The sequence below is a fragment of the Phasianus colchicus genome, chromosome 1 (assembly GCF_987193195.1).
Source record: "Phasianus colchicus chromosome 1, bPhaCol1.hap1.1, whole genome shotgun sequence".
Classification (NCBI taxonomy): domain Eukaryota; kingdom Metazoa; phylum Chordata; class Aves; order Galliformes; family Phasianidae; genus Phasianus; species Phasianus colchicus.
Genome location: NC_143436.1, coordinates 180,174,328 through 180,189,660, shown reverse-complemented (window position 1 = coordinate 180,189,660; position 15,333 = coordinate 180,174,328). Strand labels below are relative to the sequence as shown.

Sequence of the window (15,333 nt, the reverse complement as noted above, 5' to 3'; positions counted from 1 at the left end):
CAGAATTACTGAGTTTTGTCTTCTTGCTTTACCATTGATATTTCTGCTTGGTAGTATTTTTCTTTGCTTTTTATAGAGCATTTATTCTTCTCTGTGGAGAACTTTTTTGAGAGATGCCAGAATTCAGTGTACTGTGGGGTGTGAAGAGTTGCAGTTCCTCATTGGTCAAATGAGGAGCACAGCGACTCTGCAGTGTATATTTTCTGTGTGGCAGACCAGAACTGAAAGACTTTAGAAGCTAGAGAAATTCTCAGTGAGTGCCTTTATTAAGCAGCTTCTTCAACTTATTCATACTCAATAATATTAAGGGTGTTTGAGTGAAGAATAGAATGCTTTTGCCCCAGGTTCATCACTGTTATTTACATCATGCCAACTGCTATTTCTTGTCATACAATCATTATCCCACCAGCAAGGAGAGAGAAACTGTTGTTTCAAACTCTCTAGCTCATCAGAACTTGTATTCTCCTGTCACAGTTCACAGATTGTAGGTGGTGGGTGGTTATTCTATTATTTTATTTTTTCAGACTTTGTGTGTTTGTATTTTGTTTTTACACAGAAATTTAATTTTAACCATTTTCCCTCCAGGAGGGAAAGACCCAACCATAGTGCCAGCTGCACTTGAGAAGATGACTGTGAGAGTCAGTTAACGTAGAGAGGTTCTGATGGGGGAGAGAACTGCAGAAGTAAATAAGTTTTCCTCTGTGTTTGTTATACTAAAATGTAAAACTAAAAGCCAAACATAGTTTTAACTAATGAATTGTTTTGCTTTGTTTTATGTTTTAGAAATATGGCAAATTAACATCTTGTACTGGCTGCAGAGCTCAGTGCAGGTTTTTTGACATGACTCAGTGCATAGGACCTAATGGATATTTGGAGCCATACTGCTCAACTGCATGCATGAACACACACAAATCAAAATATGCAGAATCACGAAGTAAGTGACAAGGATGATAGATTTTCATCGCTGATAAGTGTAGACTGGATTTTTTTGTTGTTGTTTGAACAGTGGGAGTGGGTTATCCTGTTTTAGAATGATTCTGTGAAGATGCTTAGTGAAGTTAGGTTTTAAATGTAGATTTTATAAAAAGATGGTGTTATATTTAACACCAGTAGAGGAACCCATGAAAGATACTTCTCATTGACCTTATTGCATGATTTCTGGAACTCTTCGGCAGTTTTAAGGCTTCTGGGTAGAAAAAGGTTGAGACACAATGTGTTCTGGTCTGCCACAATGACAGTGCAGCTACCGTGCTTGTAAATTAATATTTTCTTGTCTTGTACTCACTCTATTTTATCTCCTCAAGCAGTTGTTGATAAATTTTGTCTCTTGGTGAAGGATGGAAGTAGTTATAATGTGTATAGATATTCTCGAGAAAGATGTTTAACCTGGGTGAAAGAAATGGATAAGCAAGTTCAAAACTTGTGTTCTTCAGTACACAAAGGAGACCTAATCTTGGTTCATCAGACTCTTAAGTTCACAATGCTCTACTGAGTTTTGTAGAAGGTGGTACTGCTTCACATTTAGTGCTGAGCTTTAATGGAAGAATTCAGCAAAAAAAAACTCTCCAAGATTTTTCATGTTATGTGACTTAGAAGCTGACTGGAAAACAGAAAATTAGCTTTTTATATTGAAAAGCTGATCTGTAACCCAGTGTTTCTTGCATTACCATTTTTGTATTAATTTTGTTTGTAAACTACGTTTTTCTTTTAGGTATGGAAATTATTTGCCACTTTTGTAAACGAAACTCTTTACCTCAGTATCAAGCCACAATGCCTGATGGAAAACTGTACAACTTTTGCAGTTCCAGTTGTGTAGCTAAATTTCAGGTTAGCTGTTGTGTTAAATATTTTCCTCCCTTAATATTTGTGTACCTGTGTTTGTGTTAAGTATTTGCACATTAAACTAATTTGCTTTTATATACATGTTTATGACTTTTGATTAACATAGATGCTTATGGCTCATAACAATTTCTTTTGAGATTTCTGTTTCATAATAACACTGGCTAATACCCTAAAAGGTAATAATGCATTTCTCCTTGATGCTATAAGAGAACACAACCCAGTACCAATGCCCACCTTATTTTTCCCACTCCAACCTCTATATGGAGGTGAGTTTTGCTATTGTGCATTGATAATTAACACATTTCATCTCTCTACTAACTGCAGTCACAAAATGAGATCTCATGTTGAACAATATATACATACTTTGCTAACAAAGGTGCGTGACATCAGGAATAGTGACTCTCTGAAGTGGAAGGTAGGATCTAAGTCATTAGAACTTCCATGGATGTTTAAATGATGTCCAGAAACCAGAGTGTTGCAAGCCTAATGGTAAGCACACTGTAAGAGGCTGTTGTGCTTTTTCAAAGTGTCCTATTTAAATATGATTTAAAGCATATGTAACAACGCATTGTAATGATTAGTCTCTAGGATATCAATGAACAATTCAAAGATGCTGTTTTAATCTTCTGTATGTAAAAACCATGTATGGTGTGTGATTGATAATTGTTCAGCTTGTGAAAAGATGGTTACACCCATACAGAGGTTTCCCATTTGTTATTAAATTTTGGAGTTTTCTGCAAACCAATCTCTTAATTGCTTCCTTAACCTCCATCATGGAGCACTGTTCTTATATTCCTAGTATGTAAAGACAAATTAGTTTTACTTGCAAACTCATTCAACCTCTGTTTCATTCTGTGTGGTCTTAAAATTGATTGCAGCCCGAAGAGCTCTCAGAATGAAAACTTTGTGTTATTTGAATGAGAAAAATGAAGGTAGCGAATGGCAAATGCAGCCTGGGCCTTCTTAGATTTGCAGAAAAATCAGCATCTAGCTGTATTATTGAATATAACTGCAGATCTCTTGATGTATTGTGGGTTCTTGATCTTACTGAGACCTTGGTAATGCTTCTGATGTGGTTTCAGCACTATGTGTTGTCTCTCTAATGTTGTAGCAATAAGTTCTCAGTAAGACAAGTACAGAAAGATGGTCTATTGGATTCTAACTTTTGATAGTTTCCACGTATCCAATGTCTAGAGGAACAAAAGTGTATTTACCATTAGGTAAGAATTGATCATACGAAAAGAGCTGCTTCTGTTTGTTTAGTATTTAGGTGGAAAGGGAACTGTATAGCACGGAGTGAGCTTTGGACGTGTGTGCTCATGGGAAGTCTGATACCTAAGTAGGGGCCGAATCTAAATTTAGTTTATTCCACTCAGTCATGCTGGAATACTTTCTGCAATGATCTTTTGAAAAAATAACTGATACGTTATGATTCTCCATGCTTTTCATTGTTTACTAATGTGGATAATTTTTGTTTTACGTTTCTGGTATTATAATAATCCATTTTTCTTACTGTGCTATTTTTTCTATAGTCTTCAATCTATTAGGAGTTATCCTTCTCAAAGCAAAATAATTGCTTATCAAGGTCTGTTCCTCCCTCCTGCAAAGACTTTTAGTCCTTTTGGTTTACAGATGGATTGGAATATTTAAATTCCTAATCTTGATTGCAGTGTTTTAGGGTTGGTTATTTTATCTTATGTATAACTTTATGTTTTTAGCTAATTGTTGTTTTTATCTATTAAAATACTTGTAGATTCAGCCAAACTGCTTATTGTACAGCTTATATCCATATCTGTGTTTCCCTCCTTGCAGAAGACGGCTTGCAGTAGTAACATTCATTCCTGTAATAAAGAGTGTAAAGAAAGGGAAAATAGTCTGATTGATGTGATTGTTGGTAAGGGGTTGGCAGTAGAATAATGTGACTGTATCTTGTTCTTTTTTGCTCCTGTTGGAGGATGGTGTTGGAAAGCAGAACTGCTCCAAAGCTGTATTGTTTTAACTCAGTTTTGCTGTCAGTAACTTTACTGGATCAGTTCAAGATCCTGAACTGAACTTGTCTCTTAAGGAAGCACAACATTGCTAACTTGTGTCTTGTGAACATGGAGGCTTAGTACAAATGCCTTACAAAAGTAGAAGTATAAATGCCTTGAAAACAAGCTATTTAGTCAAAACTTAGGAAGTTTTCAGAAGATTCTTGCTAAAACTTTTATTTTTTAGTTTGTAGATATATTTGAAGAATTGTAGATCTAGTATGTGTAAGAGTTAAAAGGACTTTCTTTGTGTGTATGTAGCTGGTTGCCCACTCTATTTTCATAGTTGGGTCGTGCTCTCTATTACCATCGTGATGATGTCTGTAAGTGCTCTTCCTTACACTCCTTATATCTCTCTCACCTTCTCTTACTCTCTCTCAAAAAAGAATTTGTTGAAGTGGAAGCATGTTGCTGATGCTTGGCGTGCATGTTAGATAAATAACGTTCCACATCTGATCGTGATAAAAATAATTGAGGGTTTCGTGCTGAGTTTGGAAGGATCATATGTGTGAGGGTAAGGAGGATGTTTGGTTCCTTACCTGTTTAACATCTAGTATCTAATTTTGCTTGTGTGCAGTCCTGATGTGTGACATTATGCTTCTGCAGAAAAGATTTCTTGTATGAATTTGCTTCTCTTTCATGTTAATGAACAGTTTGATTCTTTTAAAGTTTTTTTTACTTGAACTAGAGAAAGAAAATGACCACAGTTAGACTGTCTGCTGTACCTTCTGCATATACAGTTACATACGTAAATATTTCCATAGTTTGATTTTGCATTGTTATGAGCAAGAATAACCCTTCTATCACTGCTGGGGTGACAGAGAGTGGCAGGGGCAGGCCAGAAGCTCTACTGCTGCACTGGTCTTCTCAGAATACTCCTGCGCATTGTCTGCCTGGTGTTCAGTTGTGATATGACATCTTACAACAGTTAATAGTGGTTGTATTGAGGCCTGAAAAGGGCTGCACGGTGATTTTTAGTTTTGCTTGGCTCTTCCCATGCCCTTTTTGTTCAGGACAGGCTCAAGAATTTAAGATTGTATTCAGGGATGTACATACATAGATACGATTTCAGGTATGTATTTGATAAAGCATAGCATCAATGAAGTCTTGCTGCTCAAGGGGATCTGTAAAAGATTTTAATGAATTTACTATCTCAGGGATTCTGTATGTGTAATAATGCTTCCAGATAATTCCTACAGATAGTCTCTGTTCCAAGTATCTTGTAATTTAAGGAGAAGACAAGATAGTGAAAATACTACATGCTTTCCGTCTTGACTCATTAAAACACCATGCCGGAACAGTCCTTAATTGTAAGCAATGTAATAGGAACTTCAAGCAAATGTACTAAATCATGTTGTGATTAGCTCTAGGTTTAACAATTATTTTTGCTTTTTTAAGAGCTGTTAGTGATGTGAATTCAGTTCTTTACTGATTTCTTAAAAGAAAAAAAAAAATAATTAAAAATTGTGTTTATGATTATAAAACAAAACACGAAACAAACCAACCCACACTTTGTTTTAGAACCGCTAATACTTAATCACTCAGATTTTATCTACATTTATAAGATATTACATTTATTCTTTTTGACTGTTCAAAGAATATTTAAAAAAAATTAAAATATTTAAAACAGTCTAAAACTCCATGATTCTCATATCTTCAGCTTTAGTTTTTTCAACTGCCAGTCCTCTGGGCTGGTTAGGGCTTGAATTTTCACCGCAGTAAACATTTGGGAAAACAAGTAAAAGGAGATAGAGGTGCCACACATCAGAATATAACAAAAATCCTTATTTTATTTTTTTATGCTTTAACCCTCTAGATAGGGTTTTGGGATGCCATATTTAATGGTAACTACAGACATCAAAAATACACTTACTTTTTTTTTTTTTTGTAAGCACTTACTGTATTTGATCTTCATTCCTTCCTTTCTCTTCAGTATTCTTGTGCAGATTGTCACATCTACTAGTTCTTTAACATTTCCTTCATTCATGAACTGGATATGGTAGGTATGTTTGCTTTGTGATTTCTCTTTGTTTTCAACCAGAACTTAGAGGGTTTTGCATTGCGATTATGTAATGTACATGGCAGCCTACGTTGAGAATGATGTTTGCTTTGTGAGGAAACCTGCAAGGGCACAAATACACAGGTTGGACCTTGACCTCAAAATGTCTTTGTGAATCCTGCATTAGTACAGCTCTTGAGCTACATATTTAGAGCAGCAAAAATCTAGTAAACCTCTCTCAGCTGCAGGGAGGTTTGCTGGAGATAGAGGGATAAATCTGGGAATGCTGTGTGTGTGCATTAGACTGTGTTAAAGTTGCTGTGGAACAGTGGACCATTGGGAAACAGATGATGTGTTTTCAGAGCCTGTAACACTCCTGATACAGAAGTAGCACATCTGTTGTGTGACGCTGTTGTCACTGCCAGGTAGCAATCAGCAGTATTGGCCTTGTTACGTGAGAGTATGTGTCAATAACCACTCTTATTTGTCTTAGTGTAGATGAAGTTTTAGTAACATGGCAGTCTGAAGCAGTGTTCTGTTCACAGAAGTCTTTCAAGTTTTCACTGGTATGAAGTGGAGAGTTAGTAACAAATGTATGTACTGAGATCTTGTTTTTTTAATAGATCTGTCTTGTTGGGAATGGTATGGGAAAACTTACGGAGAAGATGTGTCTAAGAAATTTTTACTCTGGATTTTTCAAGTGTACATGATGACTAAAAACTTTGTTTTGACTGTTCCATGAGTGATATGCTGGTGGTTGGTTGATTTAGGGACGTACAAAAGATTGTCTAAGAAGTACACGCGAGACCTACTGGAAGACTACTAGTGCTATAAAGTTCTGTACCTACTGATTGCTGCAGAAATGCACAAAGTGAATTATCAAGTTACGAAATTAAATTCTTATTCCTACATATGAAATCTGTGATATTTCTATCAATCCAAAAACCCATAATTGTTTAGGGCGTGGCTATTTGAATGATTGCGTCTTCCATCCATGGTTATTGAAGCCAGCTAGAAATATTAGCTAGTTCTCTCGTGTCTGAGTAGATACGGGTTTATCACTAAAGGCCTGTTACTTAAAAATTATTTTTTTAAGTGATATTATTAGAGAAGGTAGTGATTATCTGCTTTGATCTGGTGTGGATTTGGAAATATTTTTGTAAGTCTTGGTCTGAAATTCTTTGATCAAAATAAGGCAAGCATTTTGTGATTAACAGTTTGGGGAGGGTAGGTTTTTTTGTTGTTGTTGCTGTTTTTTTTAAATAACAGACAGTAGAAGCATAAGATAAAAGAAATATTACCTTAAAATGCAAGGGTAAAGCAAGAGTAAATGTTCAAGTGTGGAAAATCTAAGATAACGAGAAAAAGGAAGAAGACTAACCTGCTGTGCTTTTGCCTAGAAATGCTCCTGTGTTTATAGATAAACTCCCAGATTTTCAAACACTGTAGGCTTAATCAAAAAGTGCATTTTGAAAGTAACTTCAATTTTAGTGAAGTGTTTGTGTATGTTTTTGTTTTTCAGGCTCTCAGTGATCAGTCTTCAACAAATGGTCAGTTTGTGTCTCCTGGTGATATTCAGTTGAAATGCAATTATTGCAAGAGTTCTTTTTGTTCAAAGCCAGAAGTGCTAGAATGGGAGGTAAGGTTTTTTCCCATCATTTTCAGAATGGTGAAATGTTTACAAAAGTTTAAACCTGTAACTGTGATACGGTTTTTCTAGATAGCTATTTTATAAAGTATGGAGACTTTTAAGTTAATAAAATGTGTGGTTCTGTAGAATGTAATTCAACTTTGATATGGATAGCATGTTAGCCATATTATTTGTTCATGTAACAAATAAAAACACATCTATGGAATTTAAAGAAAAGTATAATTTTTCACCTCAGCTGAAAATTTGTAATCTACTTTTATCTTTGGTTATTGTAGTGAATAGCTTTGTGAATAGACTGCTGTTGCACTGCTCTGTAAGCAGAAGTATCGGAAGAGAGTATGTCAAGAGTGACTGCCATATATTTCTGTTTAGCATTTTCATATAAATTGATGACTGCTTGTAGCACTTGAGTAAGCATTGCTCATTTTTAGCAGTAGAAGCTGTGCCCTAATTGTATGCTTTCATGTTTATTTACACAGCATGTAAAAATTTGCAATTCTACTTAGCAGATCTTAAGGTTTCATGTTAACCCTCTGTGGTGCTTTGTAATTTTGTGTTTAGAATAAAGTGTATCAGTTCTGCAGCAGAGCATGTTCTGATGATTATAAGAAACTGCACTGCATAGTTACATACTGTGAATACTGTCAAGAGGAGAAAACACTGCATGAGACTGTGAATTTCTCTGGCATCAAAAGACCATTTTGTAGTGAAGGTATGTATGTATTGAAATTGGGGGTTTTTTTGGCTCGTATGTCTTCCTGAGGTATTGGTCATTGTAGTCTTATTGCAGTTGCCTTACTGTACCAGTACTTAATGTTAAAGTTTAAGTTACCAGCTCATTCTGTTGTACCTGAGACAATCAGAAATTTTTGTCATTATTAGTATATATATACCTATTAATTCATCTAGCTGCTTTCGTGGTCACCTGTTGAGGTTCTTCAAGATTTACAGCATGTTTTGAAATGTATGCAGCAGAGTCTATACCCACTCTACCTACTCTGAGTAATACCAAGATTTCTGTTTGGTTAATATCTTTTAAATTTAATACAACAGGGAAATTCTTTCTGCATTAACATTGGCATTATTCCTCAAATAACCTTTCTGTGATGCCTCTTGATGTAGGTTGAGTAGTATCGTAATTTTCCTGACAAATTATATGGATTTTCTAAAAGAAAGCAAACTATACAAAGACAGAAATACGCAAATTGCATAGATTTTTTTTTTTTTTTTAAGTTAGCCATGGCATCAAAATATTCTCTTAATAGAAACAGAAAATAGTCTTAACCTTTCCACTTTTGGTGAACTGTCCTTTGATAACTGGTATTTAATCCTGATCTTAGGACTTTAACTACGTCTTGAGATGATGTAATAATTTTTTTTTCCAAGTAAATGGAATGATAATGCTTTCACTATCATTTAATAAGCTTCCAATTTACTTGTAGAAGAATCCTGTTAGCCTGGAGAGGAGTGGAGTCTGTGGCTGGAGGCTTCCTTCCTTCCTTCCTATATTTGTTATAGCTCTGGACTTTGGAATCTTTTGCTTCTGTTGAATGGAGTGTGGTGGTGGCATAGATGTCTGCACTATCACTACATTCTTGTCTTCTGAATTGCAAAGTGATAGCTGGAGAGGAATAAGGACAAAAGGCCCAGTTTTACAGTACATTGCAACACTCAATGACACCTAGCTATAAATTGTTTCTGTGAATAACAATTCAACAGAATATATTCAAATACGAGAGCAACTTTCTTTGAGTATGTAGATTACAGAATACACTAGCATAACTGTGGACTTTTTAGACTTCCTCATTTCAAATCCCAGCAGTCACAATGAAGTCAGTAAGATTCATAATGTCAAACTGTACAACATTACTGCTTCTGTAGAGACATCTTTTTATGAGGAGGCTTAGGATGTGTTGGGATTTGTATTTCCTATTGGAAAATTTGGGGAAGAAATGACACATTCTCTTCTGCATAAATACAGTTACCGGATGGGGGGAGTCCATTGTTGGAAGGCTTAGGGTTGGTCCTGAATCTGCATATGGTGGGCTACTATCTGGAGAGCAGAGATGATCTTTGAGGGCAAATACATCAAATGTTACCATTAAGACAGAGTTTATTGGCTTGGTGTGACTATCAGAACCACTGACTAACAGAGATAATGTAGTAAAAACTGGTTATTTACCAGAGCGTTGTGGTCAGTGACTGTATGTCCAAGTGGAGCCTGGTGACAAGTGGCACCCCCAGGGGGTCCGTTTGGGGACCTGTGCTCTTTAACGTCTTTATCAGTCACACAGATGACAGGATCTAATGCACCCTCAAAAATTTGCAGACAGTGCCAAATTGAGAGGTGCAGTTGATGTAACAGAAAGAAGGGATGCCATCCAGAGAGACCTGGACAGGCTTGAGAAGTGGGCCCATGTGAATCTGATGAGATTCGACAAGGCCAAGTGCAGACTGGGTGGGACCAATTCCAGGTATGTGTACAGACTCGGAGAAGGACTTTCTGAGAGCAGCCCTGTGGAGAAGGACTAGGTTATTCTGATGGACAGAACGCTGAGTATGAGCCAGCAGTGTGCGCTTGCAGGCCAAAGGCCAGCAGCATCCTGGGCTGCATCAAGAGCAGTAGTCAGGAAGGGAGAGGGAGCAGATTGTCCCCATGTACTCTGCTCTCATGAGGCCCCATCTGGAGTACTGTGTCCAAACCTGGGGTCCCCAGCACAAGAAAATTGTGGAGCTATTGAAACAGGTCCAGAGGAGGGCCACAAAGATGATCAGAGGGCCAGAGCACCTCCCCTACGAAGACAGGCTGAGGGAGCTGTGCTTGTTCAGCCTGGGGAAGAGAAGGCTGCGAGGGGACCTCACTGTGGCCTTCTAGTACTAAAGGCAGCTCATAAACATGAGAGAAACCAACTTTTTACACAAGTAGGTAGTGATAGGACAAGGGAGAACGACTTTAAACAAAAAATGGGAGATTTAGATTAGATCATGGGGAAATTTTTCAGTGAGAGACTAGTGAGGTCATGAAACAGGCTGCCCATGCTAGTTTTGTTATTGCAAACTGTTCAAGAAACTCCAGCAGCAAAGATGATCTCAGTGGGCTTATAGTTATTCTTCACCAGAAGATGCTGTGTTATGAGTTGAGAAGAAATACCAAAGTCACAAAAGATACTGCATTTTTGGAAGAAATCAAACTCATAATGGGAAAATTCTGGCCAATTTCAAACCTGTATTTGTTGAAGAAAGCCTCTAAGTAAAATCAGAAGAAGCTAAACAGATGATGTTGAAATTCCTTTAAAAGTGCTTATTCATCTTCAAACGAACTCATGGGAAACCGTAAATATCACTTGTCTGTTCATGTCTACCTAGTGGAGTACTGACAGTGCCATGATTCTCTGCTCATATTTTTTCAGACCTGAGGTTTTTTTTACACATGCACGCATTTCTTTATTTCTATGCACTTACAAAATGGGTGAACTCTGGCACCACATTCAACCCACAGTTTCCCCCTGGGAAATTATTCTTAAGGGCATAGGTACAGAACAGAGCTGGCAGTTCTTTAAGCACAACAGCTCTCCATCCCACAACAGAAATTGAGGAGGGAGGCAACCGTTGTGGCTGTGCAAGGACCTGCAAGCTTAAACTGAGAGAAAAGAGCAAAATGTAGAGGAAGCAGAAGCAGGGTTGTGTAGCCTGGGAGGAATACAGGGCTGTTGTCCGCCTGTGTAGAGATAGGATTAGGTAACCCAGGGCACAGACGGAGCTGAACTTGGTGTGGAATGTGAAAGATGATAACAGGTTCTACAGGTACGTAGGCAGGAGGAGACTGGCCAAGGAGAGTGTTGCCCCTCTGAGAAAAGGTAATGGGGAGCTGGCTTCCTCAGACGTAGAAGAAGCTGAGGTACTCAGTGAGTGCTTTGCCTCAGTCTTCACGGGTGGTCAGGTTTCCCATGTCTGCCAGGACCATGAGCCTCTAGGTGAGGGTGTGGGGAGTGGTTTCTGTCCCACTGTAACAGTGAAACAAGCCTGAGTCCTCCTCAGGAAATTAAACATGTGTAAGTCCATGGGGCCGGATGATATCCATCCTAGGGTTCTGAAAGAAATGGATGATGTGGTTGCCGAGCCACTCTTTATCATATTTGAAAAATCATGGCTGTCTGGTGAAGTGCCTGGTGACTAGAAAAAGGAAAACATTACTCCCAGTTTTAAGAAAGGGAACTGCCCTCACCTTTGTGCCTGGGAAGATCATGGAGCAGATCCTCCTACAAGCAATGTTAAGGCACATAGGAAATAAAGAGGTGATTTGGGACAGCCAGTGTGGCTTCATCAAGGGCAGATCATGCCTGACCAATCTGGTGGCCTTTTATGATGGAGTGACGGCTTCGGAGGATGGGGGAAGGGCGGTGGATGTCATCTACCTGGACTGCAGCAAGGCTTTTGACATGATCCCTCACTGCATTCTTCTCTCTAAATTGGGAAGGTGTGGATTTGAAGGATGGATTGTTTGATGGATTAGGAATTGGTTGGCTGGATGCAGCCAAAGGTTGTGATCAATGGTTCTGTGTTAGGGTGGAGGCCAGTTACAAGTGGTGTCCCTCAGGGGTCAGTCTTGGGACCGGTGCTCTTCAACATCTTCATCAGTGACATAGACGATGGCATTGAGTGCTCCCTCAGCAAGTTTGCAGATGACACCAAACTGAGTGGTGCAGTCGATACATTGGGAGGGAGGGAAGCCATCCAGAGGGACCTGGACAGGCTGGAGAAGCGGGCCCATGAGAACCTAATGAGGTTCAACAAGGCCAAGTGCAGGGTGCTGCACTTGGGTCAGGGCAATCCCAGGGGTTTGTACAAACTGGGGCAAGATCTCCTGGAGAGCAGCTCTGTGGAGAAGAACTTGGGGGTCCTGGTGGACAAGAAGCTGAACATGAGCCAGCAGTGTGCGCTTGCAGCCCGGAAGGCCAACTGTGTTCTGAGCTGCATTAAAAAAGGGGTGGCCAGCAGGGAGAGGGAGGTGATTGTCCCCTTCTACTCGGCTCTTGTGAGGCCCCATCTGCAGCACTGCGTCCAGGCCTGGGGCCCCCAGTACAGGAAGGACGTGGAGCTCTTGGAGCGGGTCCAGAGGAGGGCACTAAGATGATCAGAGGGCTGGAGCACCTCTCCTGGGAGGAAAGGTTGAGGGAACTGGGCTTGTTTAGCTTGGAGAAGAGAAGGCTCTGGGGAGACCTCATTGTGACCTTCCAGTACTTGAAGGGAGCGTATAAACAGGAGGGGGAACGGCTGTTTACGAGGGTGACAGGACATAGTGACAGGACAAGGGGGAATGGTCTTAAACTGAGACAGAGGAGGTTTAGGTTAGATATCAGGAGGAATTTTTTCACACAGGGGGTGGTGACACACTGGAACAGGTTGCCCAAGGAGGTTGTGGATGCCCCATCCCTGGAGGCATTCAAGGCCAGGCTGGATGTGGCTCTGGGCAGCCTGGGCTCTAGGCAGGGTTGGTGACCCTGCACATAGCAGGGGGGTTGAAACTAGGTGGTCTTTAAGGTCCTTTTCAACCCAGACCATTCTGTGTTTCTATAATTCTATGTTGTCTCTGTGATCAGTATTTCTCTGCAGCTTGATTCCATCTCTGTTTCGTAATTCATCTTTTGAGCTACTTGAAAAATATGTGCAGCAAACAGCTGAAACTTCCATCGCAATAAAGTATAATTAGAGCTAACCTATTATTCATGCTAAAGGTGGTTTTTAATCTTCTGTGGTGGGCAGTATGCTTTCTCTGGTTCTGTCCAAAGTTCATATGCTACATGGAAGATGAGCAACCTGAACTGACCTGTTGAAAGAGCTTAATCTGTTTTTTTTTTTATCTGAAGAAATTAAACTATTCTAGTGTTTTGCCATTAGAGAGGTGTACCAAAATAGCATTATTGGAATTAAATGAGATATATGCTAAAACAGGATGATCTAAGGTCCTTGTGAATTTTTATGTATGTATAGTCACATGATAGGCAACTGGAGATGGAATCCTTTCTACAGGTCTTAAAGAGAAAGTTGGTTTTGGCAGTCCAGCAATGAAATATTTTATAATGAGCATCTCCCTCTCTTTCTTCATAGACTTATTTGGCATATAATTCATATGTTCTCCATAGCTAAGTGCTGTGATTTAAATAATACAGGCATTTCGATAATGTATAGTATTAATTTTAGTAATGCTGATTCACATGCAATAGTCTGCTTCTTGGATAAGGGTCAGTAAGCTGTGGAGTAACTCAGTTATTCAGTGCTTCAAAGTTCTTTTCAAGTGGGTAATATAGATAAAGCTCAACTAGAAAACCAACAACAGTATAATAAAGTTGATAATACGCTACTGTGTTTCTGGGAATTATGTGCATCTAAGCACACGATTCTGCAAGATTTAATATTTCATCTAAATAGGATGTAACCCTTTATGAAATACTGCAGAGCTGACAAGTGGAAAAAAATTGAGGAAATTGTGAGCTCTAATCTTAGTATGTCTAGAAAAGATACTTATTTAGTTACAGCATTGTGGATTTCAGCTTGGCATCTTTTCAGACATTTCTGCAGAGTAGTTTGTTAAATATGTTATTAAATGCTTAGCTGATTTTTACATTTATGTGCAAATGCTACAGATACTGAGAAGAACCTAAACACTGATGTTTTAAACTACCTAGAAATGCTTACATATGAAAATATCACAACTAGTTAAGAAATTACCTGAAATTAGACATTAAGAAATTACTGCCAAAATTAAGTTTACGTTGTCAGCTATTTATTTCATACTGATGTATGAAATCTTGCATAGAAAATCTTGAAGGTGGTAATAAAGCACATATTTTTATGACCATTTTTTGTCAGTTGCAACTTCCCAATTGCATGCTATTTTGCAAAGGGACCTCATAAAGTTATCAAAGGTTGGTAAGTAGTATGCAATGTATTGACAGGAAAAAGTGATATTTTTTTAGTATGTGTAAAATTTTATATCACAGTTAACTACTTTGCATAATAATTTTCTTTGACAAGCTTTCAGGTTTGTGCTTCACAGAGCTGTTATCTCTTGCTCTGCAGCTCTGACAGTGGCCTACCATATTAAAATATGGTATCTTTTCAGCTTTGACAGCTATGTTAGAGTTTGCTTTTGACTGCATCCTTTGGCAACGTGCAACAAATCTCTCTAGGAAATAACCCGAAGTATTGGCTTCCTTGTGGCTTTCTTTTGAGGATTTATTCACTGATGAATTGGAGTATCATGTCAGAATGGAACAAGTGAAGAACAGGATATTTTAAATGCTGTAGAATTTATGATTCTCAAAAATCTGTTAACACAGGAGATTATTTGCTAATGAGGGAAAACAGCGCTTTTCCACAAAGCAGGTTGGTTAGTACAAAATGGAAGCCATCTTCAGAGGGATTTTGAGGTGCCTGCATTTTCCTGAGAGAGTACAATATGCTTTGACAGTTACAAACAAAATTTGTTATGGAGTGTCCCTGACATCCAATTGAGCTGTGGCAGCTTTTGTTAACAAGCTGAGATTGTCACAGTGCAGTTGTTTAGGCCACGTTTTCTTGTTTAGTAGTCTGGTATTATATTCTTGAGCTGCAGATGACTATTACAAATTCTGTTACTGTAAGGTATTCTTTCACTGATTAAAGGAGAAAAGGGGAAGTTAAGGTAGAAAGGAATGTATTAAAATCAGGAAAGATCCTTATGAAATATTTAATAGGCTGTGTCACTGCAGAAGCATCAAGTGAAGGCTGTTGTCTGTGCTGAGGGAAAGCAGATCCATGCTTTCCAGACA

The 15,333-nt window shown here is 38.5% G+C and overlaps 1 protein-coding gene across 24 annotated transcripts in view; it reads left to right on the top strand.

The window, feature by feature from the left end:
* ZMYM2 (zinc finger MYM-type containing 2) overlaps positions 1-15,333 on the top strand; it is a 103,938-nt gene that overhangs the window by 48,531 nt on the left and 40,074 nt on the right. For 23 of the 24 annotated variants that reach the window (XR_016463381.1, XR_016463383.1, XR_016463384.1 and 20 more), the window contains 4 exons: positions 784-934; positions 1,712-1,827; positions 7,394-7,510; positions 8,084-8,234. Coding sequence is in view for 17 of the 24 variants with exons in the window: in XM_090133858.1 (XP_089989984.1) it covers positions 784-934; positions 1,712-1,827; positions 7,394-7,510; positions 8,084-8,234 (535 nt within the window). In the remaining 7 variants the exon portion in view is untranslated. The remainder of the gene's footprint in view (positions 1-783; positions 935-1,711; positions 1,828-7,393; positions 7,511-8,083; positions 8,235-15,333) is intronic. The other variant, XM_090133862.1, reaches the window with a different exon arrangement.